Genomic DNA, 19,969 nt, shown 5'->3' on the forward strand with positions numbered 1-19,969 from the left:
AGGAGCAACACCTCATATTTGGTCTGGGTAGCCTCTAAACTGAGTTTGGCCTCATCACGGCAGTAGGAGATGCCATGGACAGACATGCCAGAATGGGCATGGGAGGTCATTTTGAAATAGGTAGCCACTGGGAGATCCTGACTTCTGTGGCAGATGGAGTGAAGTTGCTTGACAAGGTGATTCTCTAAACTATGTTGGATCTCACCAGCACTATGTACAATAGATGACCCTGACAGACTAACAGGTGGAGTATGGCCCCACATGGAGGGTCTGTGAGGAAGGAAGTGTAGGGGCAGGTGTAGCACTTGTTATGGTTACAGGGTTAAGTGCTAGGAGGGATATCAGTGGAGAGGGACAAGTGGACAAGGTGATCCCTGGGGAAAGTGGAGAGTGGGGAAGAGGGGAAGAGTGCTTGGTGGTGGGATCCCACTGGAGGAGGCAGAGTTTATGGAGAACGATGGGCCCTTGTGTTTCTGCTACCTGCTGGGAGAAGACATTGAAGTACAGAACACAGAAAAGAACAGCACAGGCACAGGCCATTCGGCCCACAATGTTGTGCCAAATCAAAAACACCCAAACCCCAATCCCTCCTATCTACATCATCCATATCCCTCCATCTATGTGCCTATCCAGCTCTCTGAAAAGCCTCTAATACAGCTGTCTCTATCACCAGTGCATTCCAGGCATCCAAGACTCTCTTACCCCCTTACATCCTTCTTGAACCTACCCCCTCTCACCGTCAATGCATCCAAGACTCTCTTACCTCCTTACATCCTTCTTGAACCTACACCCTCTCACCTTCAATGCATCCAAGACTCTCTTACCCCCTTACATCCCTCTTGAACCTACCCCCTCTCACCTTCAATGCATCCAAGACTCTCTTACCCCCTTACATCCCTCTTGAACCTACCCCCTCTCACCTCCAATGCATCCAAGACTCTCTTACCCCCTTACATCCCTCTTGAACCTACCCCCCTCTCGCCTCCAATGCATCCAAGACTCTCTTACCCCCTTACATCCCTCTTGAACCTACCCCCTCTCACCTCCAATGCATCCAAGACTCTCTTACCCCCTTACATCCCTCTTGAACCTACCCCCCTCTCGCCTCCAATGCATCCAAGACTCTCTTACCCCCTTACATCCCTCTTGAACCTACCCCCCTCTCACCTTCAATGCATCCAAGACTCTCTTACCCCCTTACATCCCTCTTGAACCTACCCCCTCTCACCGTCAATGCATCCAAGACTCTCTTACCCCCTTACATCCCTCTTGAACCTACCCCCTCTCACCGTCAATGCATCCAAGACTCTCTTACCCCCTTACATGCCTCTTGAACCTACCCCCTCTCACCGTCAATGCAGCCAAGACTCTCTTACCTCCTTACATCCTTCTTGAACCTACACCCTCTCACCTTCAATGCATCCAAGACTCTCTTACCCCCTTACATCCCTCTTGAACCTACCCCCTCTCACCTTCAATGCATCCAAGACTCTCTTACCCCCTTACATCCCTCTTGAACCTACCCCCTCTCACCTCCAATGCATCCAAGACTCTCTTACCCCCTTACATCCCTCTTGAACCTACCCCCCTCTCGCCTCCAATGCATCCAAGACTCTCTTACCCCCTTACATCCCTCTTGAAACTACCCCCTCTCACCTCCAATGCATCCAAGACTCTCTTACCCCCTTACATCCCTCTTGAACCTACCCCCCTCTCGCCTCCAATGCATCCAAGACTCTCTTACCCCCTTACATCCCTCTTGAACCTACCCCCCTCTCACCTTCAATGCATCCAAGACTCTCTTACCCCCTTACATCCCTCTTGAACCTACCCCCTCTCACCGTCAATGCATCCAAGACTCTCTTACCCCCTTACATCCCTCTTGAACCTACCCCCTCTCACCGTCAATGCATCCAAGACTCTCTTACCCCCTTACATGCCTCTTGAACCTACCCCCTCTCACCGTCAATGCAGCCAAGACTCTCTTACCCCCTTACATCCCTCTTGAACCTACCCCCTCTCACCGTCAATGCATCCAAGACTCTCTTACCCCCTTACATCCCTCTTGAACCTACCCCCCTCTCACCTTCAATGCATCCAAGACTCTCTTACCCCCTTACATGCCTCTTGAACCTACCCCCCCTCACCGTCAATGCATCCAAGACTCTCTTACCCCCTTACATCCCTCTTGAACCTACCCCCTCTCACCGTCAATGCATCCAAGACTCTCTTACCCCCTTACATCCCTCTTGAACCTACCCCCCTCTCACCTTCAATGCATCCAAGACTCTCTTACCCCCTTACATCCCTCTTGAACCTACCCCCTCTCACCGTCAATGCATCCAAGACTCTCTTACCCCCTTACATCCCTCTTGAACCTACCCCCCTCTCACCGTCAATGCATCCAAGACTCTCTTACCCCCTTACATCCCTCTTGAACCTACCCCCTCTCACTGTCAATGCAGCCAAGACTCTCTTACCCCCTTACATCCCTCTTGAACCTACCCCCTCTCACCGTCAATGCATCCAAGACTCTCTTACCCCCTTACATCCCTCTTGAACCTACCCCCTCTCACCGTCAATGCATCCAAGACTCTCTTACCCCCTTACATCCCTCTTGAACCTACCCCCTCTCACCGTCAATGCATCCAAGACTCTCTTACCCCCTTACATCCCTCTTGAACCTACCCCCCTCTCACCTTCAATGCATCCAAGACTCTCTTACCCCCTTACATCCCTCTTGAACCTACCCCCTCTCACCGTCAATGCATCCAAGACTCTCTTACCCCCTTACATCCCTCTTGAACCTACCCCCTCTCTGTCAATGCAGCCAAGACTCTCTTACCCCCTTACATCCCTCTTGAACCTACCCCCTCTCACCGTCAATGCATCCAAGACTCTCTTACCCCCTTACATCCCTCTTGAACCTACCCCCCTCTCACCTTCAATGCATCCAAGACTCTCTTACCCCCTTACATCCCTCTTGAACATACCCCCTCTCACCGTCAATGCATCCAAGACTCTCTTACCCCCTTACATCCCTCTTGAACCTACCCCCTCTCACCGTCAATGCATGCCCTCTGGTATTAGACATTTCAGCCCCGAGGAACAGATATTCCCCATCCACTCTCATGATCTTGTAAAGCTCTGTCAGATTTGCCCTCAGCCTCCGACATTTCAGAGATAACAGCCCAGCCTCTCCTGACAGCACATGCCCTCTAAACCAGGCAGCGTCCTGGTACCTCCTCTGCGCCCTTCTCCTGTGCTTTGTTAGACTCTGACTTTCAAAGCTTTACATACCGTACTTGTTCTTTTCCTTCTGACTAAATTCATCGCTTCTCTGGACATCGAAGGTTCTCTTACCTTTCCATCCCGTCCTTCCTTCTGACACTGTACCTTTCCCATAATCTGTGCGATTGATCCTTAAACACCCTTCACATGTCTGACACGGACTTGCCGGAGAAACGGTGTTCCCAAAGAACTCTTCTTAGTTTCTGCCAAATGCTCTCGTAATTTGCCCTGTTCCGATTTGAAACTCTCCCGCAAGGACCATATCTATCCTTATCGACAACTATCCTGAAAGTTAAGGAGTTCTGATTACTTGTCCCTAACTGCTCAACTGCTTAACTTGTCCCTAACTGAAAGGTCAGTCTCCTGGTCACCCAGCATCAGGTCCAATATGACCACTCCTCCCGTTGGACCGTCCGCATATTGATTTAAGAAACCTTACAGGATACACTTAACAACTTCTACCCCATCTAAACCCCTTACCTGAAGAAGGTCCCAATTTATATTAGGGAAGCTGAAATTCCCCCTTGACAACAACCCTACTCCCACACACTCTTCCTTCCGGGAGTTTCACATTCCCCCATCCCCAATCCCATATACTATCCACCCAAGAGTTTCATATTCCCCCTATCCCTGAACCTACTTCACTCCTCCTCCCAGGAGTTTCACACTGGGCGGAATGTGTGACGGAGATGAGGCATCTCCTCCTCCTACGAACTATCTTCCCGCCCTTCCCTCCTGATTTTGCATTTGGGACCAGGACTGTGGCGATGCCCCGAACTGTGCGCCAGTGCATTGTGGAGGCCCTGGAGAACCTGGGCAGGTCGCAGCTGCGGCGCTTTAAGGAGGACCTGTCCGAGGTGCAGTACCGGCCCGGTTTCGGTGCCATCCCCCGGGGCCGGCTGGAGGACGCCGATGCCCAGGACCTCGGCCGCCTCCTGGTCAGCTCCTACCGGGACGATTACGCGGCCGAGTTGACGCTGCAGGTGCTGGAGGCGCTGCCGGAGCGGGAAGTGGCCGACTCGCTGCGCCGCTCGCTGCCCTCGCCGGCTGGTGAGTGTGCCCGGGACAGCGTGGATTTGTTTCAGGGGGTCCTGCGCGCTCAGTGTGGTGAGAGCGAGGGCGCCCGTGTGCCGTGAGGGAGACGGTGTATGTGGCTGAAATTCAGAGCCTGTGATCGTGTGGAACAGTGGGAGTGCTGAAGTTAGTGTCTGAGTGTGTAAGAGAGTTGGTGTGGGAGAGAGAGCGAGAGAGTGTAAATGAACGAGCGGGAGAGTGGGATTGGGAGAATGGGAGTGCAGATGTGAGCATGAGAGTGAGTATGAGTGTGAAAGTGTGAGAGCGAGAGTGAATGATGGGAGTGAGAGTGGGAATGCGTGTGAAAGTGTGAGGAGAAGTGTAAGATTGGAAGCGAGTGTGTATTTGAATCTGGGGCGTGTGGGTGTGAAGGCGAGTGGGCAGTGTGCTGTGTGCACCTGTTTGCGTTTCAGTCCGTAACACTCCAAATGTTTCCAGCGTCAGGACTCAACCGTGTGTGTGTGTGTGAGAGAGAGAGAGAGAGAGAGAGAGAGAGAGAGAGAGTATGAGTGTGTGTGTGTGTGTGTGTGTGTGTGTGTGTGTGTGTCTGTGTGTGTGTGTGTGTGTGTGTGTGTGTGTCTGTGTGTGTGTGTGTGTGTGTGTGTGTGATTTATATCCTGGGCACTGTCTCTCTCCGTCGTCAGATTTCTGAATGGTCAATGAACCCTTGAACTCGACCTCGCTACTCCTCCTCCGTCCTATGTATTGTAAATTACAGTAATTTGGTATCCTCGAATGTAATGCCGCTAAACCACAAATTTCACGACGCATGTCGGTGATAATAAAGCTGATTTGGATTTGTGTCGTAAGACCATTGGATAAGAGTTGGATAAGATAGACTTCTAACCTCACGGTTTACCTCGGAGTGACCTTGCACGTATTGTCTGCCTGAAGCTGAGCTGGAGCTGTTTCTGCGCTCTGTTCCACCTCGATAAACTGATCGTATGAACAGTGGGCAAGGCGAGCTCAGTACAACGGGTACAATAAACCAATTCCAGTATACCCTATCAATCTCCTACAGTGTAGGGAACAAAGTCCTACCTCCCCTGGTAACTCAAGCCCAGGCAACACCCCAGTAAATCTCCTAGTATCTTTCTTTTCTAAGCTGAACACGATGCTCCGAATGCAGGTTCGCATACCCTCTCTCATTGTTGCTGCCGCCAGGAGAAGCCACAGGACTCTGAAGACCCACTCCTGAAGAGTCAGGAACACCTTTCTCAATGATCAAAACTACAAAAGTTTACTTACACAACAATACAAAACGTCAAGTATTTACAAGACAGTGAATAAACTCAAACTGAAATATGATCATTACTGGCTATAAAACAGTCAATTCCCACCGCTGCCGGAAATCCCACGTTGTGACCGTCTCCCAAGACCGCCGGGCACGAATGTATTCTCGGAAAGGGGGCAGGCAGACGGACCTGGCAGAGTCTCAACCTTCCGCCGCCTGGACCCGTGAATGGCCATCTTGGCCGGGCCCACCGGTAAATCCTCCGAGCGATCCGCCCCCTTCCTTACTGGGTGCCCGAACGCGAGGAGCGCGGGGCTGAACGGCAAGCCTCTTACCCTCCGCTATCAGATTTCTGACCGGTCCACAAACATAACCTCTATATTCCCCTCTTGCATTATTGACCTTTTTTGTAATCATAGTAAATCTTATGTTTTGCGCTGTGTGGATCGGTCAAAAAAACAACAAATTTCACTACATCTGTTAGTGATAATAAACCTGACTGACATTCTGCCCGTCCTGTGGGGTTGCTGCGGGCTCTCCGTTTGTCCCTGTATCTCACCGACCTCTGCCCGAGGCTGTAAACTCCACTTGACTCACCAGGGGGTATGTGGGGTAGTGGGGCGCCTTTTCTGATGGAGCCCAGGTATAAGGGCCGGGGCCTGTAACGCCTTGCGCTGCTGGGCTAATGCTGACCCCTCTCGTTTCCTTTGTTTCAACAGGGGGACAGGGGGCGGCAACTGGAGCGAGTGCCAGTGAGTATGGCGGGGTTCACAGGCGGGAGGGTGGAAAGAAGGCGCCAGTGAAGGGCGGGCACGAGAAGGGAAGGAGAGAGACGAGGGGTATGGGGAGACAAGGGACAAGATTTGGGAGGGGAGGGGGTAATGGGTGAAATAAGGGGCAACAGACGGGGAAAGGGGAAGGAGGGGAGAGGAGTTGGAGAAGGAGAGGAGGGGAGGTGGGAGGGGAAATGATGGGGAGGAGAGGGGGATGGAGGGAGGAGGATTCCATCTTGTCCAATTCTCTCCAACAATCTCCTCCCCTCCGATATTCATTCCTACCTACTGCCTCTTTCCCACTTCTAGCTCAATTCACCCCCTCCTCTCTCTCACCCCCACCCTTCCATCTTTTGCCTCTTCACTCTCTCCTTTCTCCATAGGACCATAAGAAATAGGAACAGAAACAGGCCATTGGGCCCATCGAGTTCTCCTCCACCATTTCATCATGGTGGACCCATTTCCCTCTCAACCCAGTTCTCCCGCCTTCTCCCTGCAACCTTTCATGCCCCGACTACTCAAGATTCGGCTTACCTACCCCTGATAACTTGGCCCCCACAGCCACTCTCTGGCTAAAGAAATCCCTCCTCATCTCCGTTCTAAGTAGATGAGGCTGTGTCCTCTGGTCTTCAGCTCCCTCACCATAGGAAACATCTCACAGACCTCCGCGGGCTCTCCCTCTGCTCCCTCACCATCTCACAGACCTCCACGGGCTCTCCCTCTGCTCCCTCACCATCTCACAGACCTCCGCGGGCTCTCCCTCTGCTCCCTTACCATCTCACAGATCTCCGCGGGCTCTCCCTCTGCTCCCTCACCATCTCACAGACCTCCGCGGGCTCTCCCTCTGCTCCTGCATCTCACAGATCTCCGCGGGCTCTCCCTCTGCTCCCTCACCATCTCACAGACCTCCGCGGGCTCTCCCTCTGCTCCCTTACCATCTCACAGACCTCTGCGGGCTCTCCCTCTGCTCCCTCACCATCTCACAGACCTCCACGGGCTCTCCCTCTGCTCCCTCACCATCTCACAGACCTCCGCGGGCTCTCCCTCTGCTCCCTCACCATCTCACAGACCTCCGCGGGCTCTCCCTCTGCTCCTGCATCTCACAGATCTCCGCGGGCTCTCCCTCTGCTCCCTCACCATCTCACAGACCTCTGCAGGCTCTCCCTCTGCTCCCTCACCATCTCACAGACCTCCGCAGGCTCTCCCTCTGCTCCCTCACCATCTCACAGACCTCCGCGGGCTCTCCCTCTGTTCCCTCACCATCTCACAGACCTCCGCGGGCTCTCCCTCTGCTCCCTCACCATCTCACAGATCTCCGCGGGCTCTATCAAACGCTCCTTCAATCCCAGAATCATTTTCGGGAGCCTCCTCTGAACACTCTCCAAAATCCACACATCCTTTATTAGATAGTGAGGCCTCACCAGTGCTTTATAAAGCCTCATCATTGCATCCCTGTTTTTATATTCTAGTCGTCTTGAAATGAATGCTAACATTGTATTTGCCTTCCTCACCACCGACTCAATCTGCAGATTAACCTTCACGGAATCCCACTCCAGCACTCTCATTCCTCCCTTCCACCTCCTTCCCCTCCAACATCCCCTACACACCTCTTCCACTCATTCCCCCTCTCCCTAGTAATCCCCACCCTTCATTCTCTCCCCTCCTCTCTTTCACTCTCCTCTCTCCCTCACTTACTACCCTCCTCCCGGCCCACAGGCAACCCTATCAAACGTCACTCCCTCATCCCACTCACTCCCTCCTTCATCTTAGAGAGCTGTCACTCCTCTTTGCCTCACTCTGTCCTGCGCTACACACTCCTGCCTCCCTTCTCTCTGCTCACACTCCCACCCTCCCTCCCTTCCATACACCTATCTTACTCACTCACCCTCCCCCTTCCTCCTTCCTCTCTCACTCTCCCTTCACCCTCCTTTCTTCCCCTGCTCTCCCTGACTCAGAACGACATGCTCTGGCCCCGCAGATGCCCACCCGGTGGATCGCTACTTCGCGCAGATTGTGCAGCAGTTTCACTCCACGGAAATAGTGTTGGACGCGCTGCTGGGCAGCGGGCTTCTCACCGCTGAACACTACGACCGCCTCCGCGGCAAGACTTCGCGGCAGGACAAGAACCGGGAGTTGCTGCTGTTCATCCGGGGGCAGGGACTTCAAGCGAAGGAGCAGCTCTGGAACGCCATGCGTGATGCCGACCCGTACTTCGTCGGAAACCTGACCGGGCAGTGAGAACGTCCCGGGTTCGGGCAAGAGCGGATTCCGGGCTTAAATCCCCCACAGTGTCCGGGGGAGGTTCCGGTTCTACTAAGCGAGGCCTCTCGACAATAAAATAAGGAATTTATAGCCAGACGTCTGAGTTATTGAACGCAGTAACGGTTGTAATCGATTCCCACAACCCGACACACACCTCCTATCCATAAGATTATAAAACCTGGGGGCGGGATTGGCCATTCAGCCCGTCTAGTCTGTTCCGCCATTTCATCGTGGTTGATTTGCTATCTCTCTCAACCATATTCTCCTAACTTCTGACGCGCTGACGAGTCAAGAATCTATCAATCTTTGCTTTAAATATCTCCAATAACTTGGCCGCCTGTGCCTGTGGCAACGAGTTCCTCCGACTCACCGCCCTCAGCTCTTTTCTGTTCGGAGTCTGTGTCCTCTGGTCCTACACTCTCCCACTCTGTCTAGGCCTTTCAATATCCGTTAGGTTTCATTCTATCTCCTCCTCCTAAACTCCAGAGGTACAGGCGCAGAGCTATCGCACGTTCCTCACCCGTTAACCTTTTCATTCCCGGAACCATTCTCGTGATTTTCCTCGGAATCTTTCCAATGCTACCGCATGTTTTCTTAGCGAGGGGACCCAAACCAGCCCACAGTACTCCAACCACAAACAAGGGAACATCTGCAGATGCTGGAAATCCGAGCAACGCACACAGAATCCTGGAGGAGCTTTATTCCTTCTGACAGAGTGCATAAACCCGGAAAAGGAGAGTGAGGAGTCGGGAATGGGGTATTGTGAAACTCCTGGGGGACGGATGGGAAAGTGGGAAACTCCCGGGGGCAGTGGAGACTGTGCAGAGTCGGGAATGGGGTAATGTGAAACTCTTGGGGGACGGGTGGGAAAGTGGGAAACTCCCGGGGGCAGTGGGGACTGTGCAGAGTCGGGGATGGGGAGTGTGCGGCACTTCCTGGGCGGGCCGAGCCGAGGGGACTTCCTCCTGCCTTTACATCTGCGCTCAGGACCGCGGCGATGTCCCGGACTGTGCGCCAGTGCATTGTGGAGGCCCTGGAGAACCTGGGCAGGTCCCAGCTGCGACGCTTTAAGGAGGACCTGTCCGAGGTGCAGTACCGGCCCGGTTTCGGTGCCATCCCCCGGGGCCGGCTGGAGGACGCCGATGCCCTGGATCTCGGCCGCCTCCTGGTCAGCTCCTACCGGGACGATTACGCGGCCGAGTTGACGCTGCAGGTGCTGGAGGCGCTGCCGGAGCGGGAAGTGGCCGACTCGCTGCGCCGCTCGCTGCTCTCGCCGGACGGTGAGTTGTTATTGGCAGCCCGGGAAAGGACGCACCCTCCTGTGGCGTGCCTGGAGAAGCGTGGAAAGTGTGTTAGAAGGTTTGCAGCAAGAGGGGCTGGTGTGCAAGGTGTGGGATGCCTATGCAGTTGGTGTGTGTGTGTGTGTGTGTAACTTGCAGAGGGCTAGTATGTAAATTTAGGGCGCATGTGCAAACTGTGTGTGAAGGCTTTCAGCGAGAGGCTGCTGGTGTGCAAGTAAGTGTTGGAATCGAAGTAAGTAATGGAATTTCAAGTGTGTGTTTGTGTGAACGCTTTCAGAGACAGGGAGAGTGTTCAACAGTAGTTTGCGAAGGCTTGTGGAGACACGGCTGATGTGTAATTGGTTCTGAGTGTGTGAGGTATCCACGTGAAGGCATACGTCGTGGATGAGTGTGCAAAGTACACACTTGTGGAGTCCAACGTATATGTTATGTGGGCAAAGTGTGAAAGGCCATGTTAGCGTAACCGGTGAGGTTGAGTGTGTGAGATTACTGAGCTTGCAATGGTGAGAATGCAAGGTGTAAACTAGTGAACGAGGGTATAGTGTACAGAAAGGTGTGTACAGCCACGGGTGTGTTATGTAAGAGTGAGTGTGTATGCAAAAGCTGGACGTGCAAATATGGGAGGGTTATAAGGGGTGTTTCTGTGTATGGTGGGGTGTGCAGTGCGTGCAAAATGAGGCCAAGTGTGCAAGGTAAATGAGATGTGTGTGCAACTGCACAGGCAGAGTCACTGCAACAAGTGCATGCAGTCAGCTCAGAGCACATGGATTGCAGAACCAGATGGCAACGCTGCCAAGGTGGTGGGTGACTGTATAAAGTGAGTGTGATAGTGCAAAGCCTGCCCAGTGAGTGTACAAGGCAAAGGTGGTACTACGCTGCAAACCAGTCATAGAGTGAATGTGCAAAGTTCTCTTAAAGTGAGTTTGCAAAATAGGCACAGCAGTGGCAAGTACAGACAAGCAGGCAGAGAGGGGTTATTGTGAGTCTGCAAGCAGGAACATGTGCATGGAAGTGTGAGGCAGAATTCAGCATAAACAATGAGCGGTTAGAAAGATTTACCACAAAACCTGTGGTGTGCTTGTGAGGAATGGTATGCATCTGACAAAGATGATGTGCACATGAGGGAGTGTGTGTATATGAGAGTGTGGAGAAAGAATATGTGTTGTGTGAGAGTGTGACAGAGAGTGGTGTGTGTGAGAAAGATTGTGAGTTACAGAGAGAAAGTGGATGCATGTGAGAAAGAGCTTGTGTGTGTGGGAGAGAGATTGTGTGTGTGTTGGAGAGAGATTGTGTATGTGGGAGAGAGATTGTGTGTGTGTGGGAGAGAGATTGTGTGTGTGGGAGAGAGATTGTGTGTGTGTGGGAGAGAGATTGTGTGTGTGGGAGAGAGATTGTGTGTGTGTGGGGGAGAGATTGTGTGTGTGTGGGAGAGAGATTGTGTGTGTGTGGGGGAGAGATTGTGTGTGTGTGTGTGGGAGAGAGATTGTGTGTGTGTGGGAGAGAGATTGTGTGTGTGGGAGAGATTGTGTGTGTGTGTGTGTGGGAGAGACGTGTGTGTGTGGGAGAGAGATTGTGTGTGTGGGAGAGAGATTGTGTGTGTGTGGGGGAGAGATTGTGTGTGTGTGTGTGGGAGAGAGATTGTGTGTGTGTGGGAGAGAGATTGTGTGTGTGGGAGAGATTGTGTGTGTGTGTGTGTGGGAGAGAGATTGTGTGTGGGAGAGAGAGATTGTGTGTGTGTGGGAGAGAGATTGTGTGTGTGTGGGAGAGAGAGGTTGTGTGTGTGTGGGAGAGAGATTGTGTGTGTGTGGGAGAGAGAGATTGTGTGTGTGTGGGAGAGAGCTTGTGTGTGTGTGGGAGAGAGATTGTGTGTATGTGGGAGAGAGATTGTGTGTCTGGGAGAGAGAGATTGTGTGTATGTGGGAGAGAGGTTGTGTGTGTGTGGGAGAGAGGTTGTGTGTGTGTGGGAGAGAGATTGTGTGTATGTGGGAGAGAGATTGTGTGTGTGTGTGTGTGTGGGAGAGGTTGTGTGTGTGTGGGAGAGAGACTGTGGGTGTGTGGGAGAGAGGTTGTGTGCATACAGGAACATATTGTACATACCCAAATCAAAAGTGTGGATGGACCAGGAGGTTTGACGTCTGCTGAGGGCTAGACTTGTGGCATTCAAGTGACCTAGGTCTGCACAAGAGAACCAGGTATGACTTGTGGAAAAGCAAAGGAAAAGCTCTGAATGAGGTTGGAGGCAGAATCAATCGGCAGGGCTCACAGGCCATTACTTCCTATAAAACCAGACATCACGACTGGCAGTAATGCGTCACTACCAAATGAGCTCAATGCCTTTGACGTACCTGTTGGAAGGGAGGATAAAACTACAGCTATGAGGATCCCTGCAAGACCTGGTGACATTGTGATGTCAAGCTATCTTTCATGAGGGTGAAAGTCAACACGCCCCGATGGTCCAACCAGCTGGCAAGAGTGTTCAAAGAAATTTTCAATCTCTCATTGCCACAGTCAGAACTTCCAACCTGCTTCAAAAGGACAACAATTACACCAGTGCCCAGGAATAGTAGGGTGAGCGGCCTAAATGACTATTGCGCAGTAGCCTTCACATCTGTGATGATGAAATGCTTTGAGAGCTCGGTTATAGTTCGGGCTAACTCCTGTCTCAGCAAGGACCCTGGCCCCTGCAATTTGCCTATAGCACCAATAGGTTCTCGGAGGATGCGATCTCATTGGCTCCACGTGACTATGAATCACCTGGACAATACAAATATCTATGTCAGGATGCTGTTTATTGATGTTTAACACAATTACTCGTACAGTTCTTATTGAAAAGCTCCAGAACCTGGGCTTCTATACCTCCCTCTGCAATTGTATCCTTGACTTCTTAACCAGAAGACTATGGTCTGTGCCGTTTGGAAGTAACCACTCCACCTCACTGACATACAACACTGGCGCATCTCAGGGGTGTGTGCTTAGCCCACTGCCCTACCCTCTCTACACCCATGACTGTGTGGCTAGGCACAGCTCAAATATAATCTATAAGTTTGCTGATGATACGACAATTGTTGGCAGAATTTCAGATGGTGATGAGAGGGTGTAGAGGAGCAAGATATATCAGCTAGTGGAGTGGTGCCACTGCAACAACCTGGCACTCACCATCAGTAAGAGCAAAGAACTGAACGGGGACTTCAGAAAGGGTAAAACAAGGGAATACACACCAGTGTATACACTCATCAAGAGGTCAAAACTGGAAAGAGTGAGCAATTTCAAGTTCCATAGTGTCAGCATCTCTGAGGATCTAACCTGGATCCAACATATTGATGCAGCTACAATGAAAGCTCAACAGCGGCTCTATTTCATTAGGACTTTGAGAAGATTTGGTGTGTCACCAAAGACACTTGCAAATTTCTACTGGTATACCATGGAGAGTATTCTAACTGGCTGCATCATTATCAGGTATGGGGGTGGGGTGCGACTGCACAGGATCGAAATAACTTGCAGATAGTTGTAAAGTTAGTCGGCTTCATCATGGGCACTAGCCTCTGAAGTATCCAGGACTCCTTCAAGAAACAATGACTGAGAAAGGTGACGTCCATCATTAAGGACCTCCATCACCCGGCTCATACTTTTCTCATTGCTACTGTCAGGAAGGATGTACAGAAGCTTGAAGGAACACACTGAACGATTCAGGAACAGCTTTTTACCCTCTGTCATGCAAATGCTGAATGGACATTGAACCCATGAACATGACCTCACTAATTTTTTATTTGTACTTTTGTACCTATTATATATACACCTTTATCGTAATTGTCTGTTTTCTCTCTATTATGTATTGCAACGTGCTGCTGCCACAAAGACAACCAATTTCACAGCATGTGCCAGTGATATTCAACCTGATTCTGAGAGATTGTGAGTGTGAGACTGTACTTGAAATATTGTGATCATTTTTTGGCCTGCTGTCTAAGAAAGGATGTGCTGTGTTGGGTCCGAATGTTTTTCATGAAAATGATCCCAGGAATGAAAGTGTTAATGTATGAGGAGCAATGATGGCTCTGGGCCTGTCCTCGCTGGAGTTTAGAAAAATTAGGGTGGGATCTCAGTAAAACCTAACAAATATTGAAAGGCCTAAATAGAGTGCATGTGTTTCCGATAGTGGGGGATTCTAATGATCAATGCCTTTCATTATCTTGTACACCTCTATCAGGTCACCTCTCATCCTCTGTCGCTCCAAGGAGAAAAGGCCGAGTTTACTCAACCTATTCTCATGAGGCATGCTCCCAAATCCAGGCAACATCCTTGTAAATCTCCTCTGCACCCTTTCTATGGTTTCCACATCCTTCCTATAGTGAGACGACCAGAATTGAGCACAGTACTCCAAGTGGTGTCTGACCAGGTTCCTATATAGCTGTAACATTACCTCTCGGCTCCTAAACTCAATCCCACGATTGATGAAGGCCAATGCCTTCTTAACCACAGAGTCAACCTGTGTAGCAGCTTTGAGTGTCCTATGGACTCGGGCCCCAAGATCCCTTTGATCCTCCACATTGCCAAGAGTCTTACCATTAATGCTATATTCTGCCATCATATTTGACCTACCAAAATGAACCACCTCACACTTATCTGAGTTAAACTCCATCTGCCACTTCTCAGCCCAGTTTTGCATCCTATCAATGTCTCTTTGTAACCTCTAACAGCCCTCTACACTATCCACAACACCCCCAACCTTTGTGACATCAAATTTACTAACCCATCCCTCCAGTTCCTCATCCAGGTCATTTATAAAAATCAGGAAGAGAAGGGGGTCCCAGAACAGATCCCTGAGGCACACCACTGGTCACCGGCCTCCATGCAGAATATGCCCCATCTACAACCACTCTTTGCCTTCTGTGGGCAAGCCACTTCTGGATCCACAAAGCAATGTCCCTTTGGATCCCATGCCTCCTTACTTTCTCGATAAGCCATGCATGGGGTACCTTATCAAATGCCTTGCTAAAATACATATACACTACATCTACAGCTCTACCTTCATCAATGTGCTTAGTCACGTTCTCAGAAAATTGCCTTTGACCAAGCTATGCTGACTATTCCTAATCATATTATGCCTCTCCAAATGTTCATAAATCCTGCCTCTCAGGATCTTCTCCATCAACTTACCAACCACTGAGGTAGGACTCACTGGTCTATAATTTTCTGGGCTATCTCTACTCCCTTTCTTGAATAAGAGAACAACATCTGTAACCCTCCAATCCTCCAGAGCCTCTCCTGTCCTCATTGATGATGCAAAGATCATTGCCAGAGGCTCAGCAATCTCTTCCCTCACTTCCCACAGTAGCCTGGGGTACATCTCATCCGGTCCCAGTGACTTATCCAACTTGATGCTCTCCAAAAGCTCCAGCACATCCTCTTTCTTAATATCTACATTCTCAAGCTTTTCAGGCCACTGTATGTCATCCCTACAATCACCAAGATCCTTTTCTGTAGTGAATACTGAAGCAAAGTATTCATTAAGTACTTCTGCTATTTCCTCCGGATCCATACACACTTTTCCATTGTCACACTTGATTGGTCCTATTCTCTCATGTCTTATCCTCTTGCTCTTCACATATTTGTAGAATGCCTTGGGGTTTTCCTTAATCCTGTCCACCAAGGCCTTCTCATGGCCCCTTCTGGCTCTCCTAATTTCATTCTGAAGCTCCTTCCTGCTAGCCTTATAATCTGGATTCATATCATTCCCTAGTTTTTTGAATCTTTCATAAGGTATCTTCTTTTCTCCTTGACTAGATTTGGCCTTTGTACACCATGGACCTTGTATACTACCATCCTTTCCGTCTCATTGGAACATACCTACTCAGAACCCCACACAAATATTCCCTGAACTTTTGCTACATTTCTTCCATACGTTTCCCTGAGAACATCTGTTTCTAATTTATGCTTCCAAGTTCCTGCCTGATGGCCTCATATTTCCCCTTATTCCAATTAACTGTTTCCCTAACTTGTCTGTTCCTATCCCTCCAGTGCTATGGTAAAGGAGATAGAATTGTGATCACTATCTCCAAAATGCTCTCCCACTGACCAGGTTCATTTCCCAATACCAGATCAAGTACAGCTTGTAGGCTTATCTACATATTGTGACAAGAAACCTTCCTGAACATACCTAACAAACTCCATACCATCTAAACCCCTCACTCTAGGGAGATGCGAATAAATATTTGGGAAATTAAAATCTCCCACTACAACAACCCTGTTATTATTACTCCTTTCCAGAATCTGTCTCCCCATCTGCTCCTCGATGTCCCTGTTACTATTGAGTGGTCTATAAAAAACACCCAGTAGAGTTATTGATTGACCCCTTCCTATTTCTAACTTCCACCCACAGAGACTCCGTAGACAACCCCTCCATGACTTCCTCCTTTTCTGTAGCCGTGACACTACCTCTGATCAACAGTGCCACGCCCCCACCTCTTTTGCCTCCCTCCCTATCCTTTCTGAAACATCTAAATCCTGGCACTTAAATTAGCTATGCCTGCCCCTGCACCATCCAAGTCTCAGTAATGGCCACAATATCATAGCTCCAAATGCTGATCCACGATCTAAGCTCATCCATTTTATTCATGATACTCCTCGTATTAAAATAGACACATCTCAAACCATCGGACTGAGCGCGTTCCTTCTCTATCACTTGCTATCCTCCCTTTAGCACTATCTCCAAACTTCCTCTATTTGTGAGCCAAGTTCCCTTTCCTCCATCACTTCAGTTCAGTTCTCCCCCCCCCCCAGCAATTCTAGTTTAAACTCTCCCCAACAGCCTCAGTAAACCTTCCCACCAGAATATTGGTCCCCCTGGGACTCAAGTGCAAACCGTCCTTTTCGTACAGGTCACAATGATCCAGAATAGGTTGAGTGAACTCGGCCTTTTCTCCTTGGAGTGATGGAGGATGAGAGGTGACCTGATAAAGGTGTACAAGATAATGAGAGGCACTGATTGTGTGGCTAGTTAGAGGCTTTTCCCCAGGGCTGAAATGGCTAGCACGAGAGGGCACAGTTTTAAGGTGCTTGGGAGTAGGTACAGAGGAGAAGTCAGGGGTAAGTTTTTTACGCAGAGAGTGGTGAGTGCGTGGAATGGGCTGCTGGCAGGGTCTTTTAAGAGACTCCTGGATGGCTACATGGACCTTAGAAAAATAGAGGGCTATGGGTAAAGCCTAGGTAGTTCTAAGGTAGGGACATGTTCGGCACAGCTTTGTGGGCCAAAGGGCCTGTTTCTTTGTATTCTCATAAGGCATATTCCCATTCCAGGCTACATCCTTGTAAATCTCCTCTGCACCCTTTCGAAAGTTTCTTGATTGGTAAGGGCATCAAAGGTTATGGTAAGAAGACAGACCGATAGGCATGATGGAATGGCAGAGCAGATTCCATGAGACAAGATCAGAATTAGGCCATCTGGCCTATCGAGTCTGCTCCGCCATTCAATCCTGACTGATCCTTTTTTAAAAATCTCCTTCTCAATGCCAGTTCCCAGCCTTCTCCCCGTAACCTTTGATAATTCATTGGGTTGAATGACCTAATTCTGCTCCTATGTCTTATGGACAGATATTGTGTGTGCGAGATCTTGTGTACTTGTGTGGAGATTGCAGAAGGTACAAAAATTGGTGGTTTTGTGGGTGGGTTAGGAGAGAGCCAAAGGATATAATGGGACATTGATTATTTGGAGATATGGCAGATGGAGTTTAATTCGGCAAGTGGGGGTGTTGCAGTTTGGGAGTTCAAAGGACAGGACACAGTTCATGGCAGGGTACTTAACAGTGTTGATGTGCAGAGGGATCTTGGGGTCCAAGTCCACAGTTGTGTAAAAGTGGCATCACAGTAAATAGTGAGGTAGAAAGTCTTGCCTTCATCATTCAGGCTTTGTGTATAAGAATCAGGAAGCCACGTTGAAGCTTTATGAAACTTTGGCCAGCTGCACTTGGAGGATTGTTTGTAGTTATAGTCACAGGAAGGATGTAGAGGCTTTAGAAAAAAGCAGAGAGGAGTTTAAACAGGATGCAACCTAGTTTTCAGACAATTGGTTAGAAACGGTTTTTTTTAATGTTCTGGAGCGGCAGAGGCTGAGGTTTATAAAATTATCAGAGGCGGAGTCAGAGTCCTTCTCCAAATCTCAAATACTAGACGGCAGAGGGGTAAAGTATAAAGGAGATGCGAGCGGCGGGTGCCTGGAATGCGGTGCCGGGGGTGGTGTTGGGGGCAAATACGATAGAGGAAGACACGTGAACAGGCAGGGAATGGAGGAATGGTCAGCATAGCTATGGTGGGCCGAAAGGCCAGCTCCTGTGTGCGTGAGGGAGAAGGAGAGAATGTTTGTCAGAGATGGACTGTAATCTCTGTTGTATGAAATTGTATATGTGACATATTGCGTCTGTGGGTATGACAGAGGGGGATTTTGTGTTTGTGAAAGAAGAGAAAAGCCGCGCAGAGAGAGAGAGTGCGGGTGGAGGGGGGTCAGAGAAAGACTACTGTGCGGCAGAGAGGTAATGTTTATATAGGCGTTGTGTGTGTGCAGTCGTGTGCACGTGGGATGCATATGTGAGCCGCAGGTGTATCAATGGTGTGTGAGTGTGCAATGTGCGTGAGAGAGAGAGGTGGGATTTCTGTCATCAGGATAACCCGTGGTGGGCGGTGCTGGGGAGTTGGAGTGAGTGGGGGAGCCCAGGTACAGGAACCGCGGTGTAGTCTCCCATCGCTGGGTTAACACTAACGCCGCTCGTTCCCTATGTATTTGGCAGAGCGACAGGCAACAGGAACCGGACCCCGCGGCAGGACTGGTGAGTGAGTATGAAGGGGTCCATTGATTGGGGGGGGGCGTGGTTTGGGCAGTGGGGAAAGAGGATGAGCGTGGCGGAGAGAGGGGTTGAGAGAGTCGGGGCAGAATGGGGGAAAGGAAAGGGGAGGGAGGGAAGAGAGAGGGAGAGGAGAAGGGCGCACTCTCACAGAGAGGGGGGAATAGAGCGGTGGGAAAGGAGAGGGGAGAGAAGGAAGGACGGAGGGAAGGTAGAGAGGGGGAGAGAAGGAAGGACGGAGAGGGAGAGTAGGGGGATAGCGCGGTGGGAAGGGACAGAGAGAGTGGGGGGAATAGAGCGGTGGGAAGGGACAGAGAGGGAGAGTGGGGGGAATAGAACGGTGGGAGAGGCAGAGTGGGGGGATAGAGCGGTGGGATGGGAAGGTAGAGAGGAGGAAGGACGTAGGGAGAGTGAAAGGCAGTCTCACGGGGAGCCCAGCCGCTGGGGTAGGTCCACGGTGCTTTCTAACCAGAGTCACATTACTGGCGCTCCTCCTTCTCGTTCAACCTTCCCCTCCCTAAACTCACTCACTCTCCTACATCCAACCCTCGCCCCTCTTACTCCATCTCCTACCCTGGAACTCCCATTTGCAGCATTACTCCTCTACCCCCTCATCGTCCCTCCCGTCTGACCTCTCCTTTCCCTCACCTCCGCTTACCCCCTCGTTCATCGACTCTCCCCTCTCTCCTCAGCACACCCCGTTGACCTGTACCACTACGAGATCGTGCAGCGTTTCCACTCGGCCGACAGCGTGCTGGACCGGCTGCTGGGCCGCGGCACCATCACGGCCGAACAGTACGAGCTGGCCCGGGCACAGCCCACCAGGACGGAGAAAAACCGGGCGCTGCTCCGCATTGTGGGGGACAAGGGGAAGGAAGCGAAGGGACAGCTGTGGCGGGACATGGAACTGGAGGACGCGATGTTCACCCGAAGTCTGACCGGCCACTGACGCTCTGCCCCCGTGAGTCTCCAGGCTGTGACGGTGAGGAAAATGCCCAACTCCGGCTCCCGAAAGATCACTGATGTGTTTTTTGTAAACCAATTAAAGACTTTTATACTTGTTGCGTCTATTATTTGACTAGTGTGTTGGGGGGGGGGGGGGGGGGGGAGAGGAGAGGAAGAGACGACTGTGTGCCTGACACATGGTTCCCCAGCCGGGGGGAAGAGAGGAGGGTGTGTCCGGCGCCTGGGCTCGGGTGGGGG

The 19,969-nt window shown here is 50.8% G+C and overlaps 2 protein-coding genes across 2 annotated transcripts; both read left to right on the forward strand.

The window, feature by feature from the left end:
* Positions 1 to 4,013: 4,013 nt before the first annotated feature.
* LOC140719147 (apoptosis-associated speck-like protein containing a CARD) lies at positions 4,014 to 8,728 on the forward strand. Its single transcript, XM_073033559.1, has 3 exons — positions 4,014 to 4,341; positions 6,319 to 6,351; positions 8,351 to 8,728. The coding sequence occupies exons 1-3, from the start codon at positions 4,059 to 4,061 to the stop codon at positions 8,608 to 8,610; spliced, it is 576 nt and encodes a 191-aa protein (XP_072889660.1). The 5' UTR covers positions 4,014 to 4,058; the 3' UTR covers positions 8,611 to 8,728.
* An 823-nt stretch (positions 8,729 to 9,551) lies between these two features.
* On the forward strand, positions 9,552 to 19,826 carry LOC140719146 (apoptosis-associated speck-like protein containing a CARD). Its single transcript, XM_073033558.1, has 3 exons — positions 9,552 to 9,914; positions 18,713 to 18,751; positions 19,459 to 19,826. Exons 1-3 carry the CDS (start codon positions 9,632 to 9,634, stop codon positions 19,713 to 19,715), a joined length of 579 nt encoding a protein of 192 aa, XP_072889659.1. The 5' UTR covers positions 9,552 to 9,631; the 3' UTR covers positions 19,716 to 19,826.
* The last annotated feature ends 143 nt before the right edge of the window (positions 19,827 to 19,969 follow it).

This window comes from Hemitrygon akajei, chromosome 31 (genome assembly GCF_048418815.1).
Source record: "Hemitrygon akajei chromosome 31, sHemAka1.3, whole genome shotgun sequence".
Lineage (NCBI taxonomy): Eukaryota > Metazoa > Chordata > Chondrichthyes > Myliobatiformes > Dasyatidae > Hemitrygon > Hemitrygon akajei.

What these genes read in the sequence shown, in the direction of transcription:
- LOC140719146 (XM_073033558.1), top strand. Translation starts at nt 9,632, where the DNA reads ATGTCCCGGACTGTGCGCCAGTGCATTGTGGAGGCCCTGGAGAACCTG. An exon ending in CTCGCTGCTCTCGCCGGACG is followed by an intron (nt 9,915 to 18,712) that starts GTGAGTTGTTAT and finishes TGTATTTGGCAG; the next exon opens with AGCGACAGGCAACAGGAACC. An exon ending in CGGACCCCGCGGCAGGACTG is followed by an intron (nt 18,752 to 19,458) that starts GTGAGTGAGTAT and finishes CTCTCTCCTCAG; the next exon opens with CACACCCCGTTGACCTGTAC.
- LOC140719147 (XM_073033559.1), top strand. Translation starts at nt 4,059, where the DNA reads ATGCCCCGAACTGTGCGCCAGTGCATTGTGGAGGCCCTGGAGAACCTG. An exon ending in CTCGCTGCCCTCGCCGGCTG is followed by an intron (nt 4,342 to 6,318) that starts GTGAGTGTGCCC and finishes TTGTTTCAACAG; the next exon opens with GGGGACAGGGGGCGGCAACT. An exon ending in GGCAACTGGAGCGAGTGCCA is followed by an intron (nt 6,352 to 8,350) that starts GTGAGTATGGCG and finishes CTGGCCCCGCAG; the next exon opens with ATGCCCACCCGGTGGATCGC.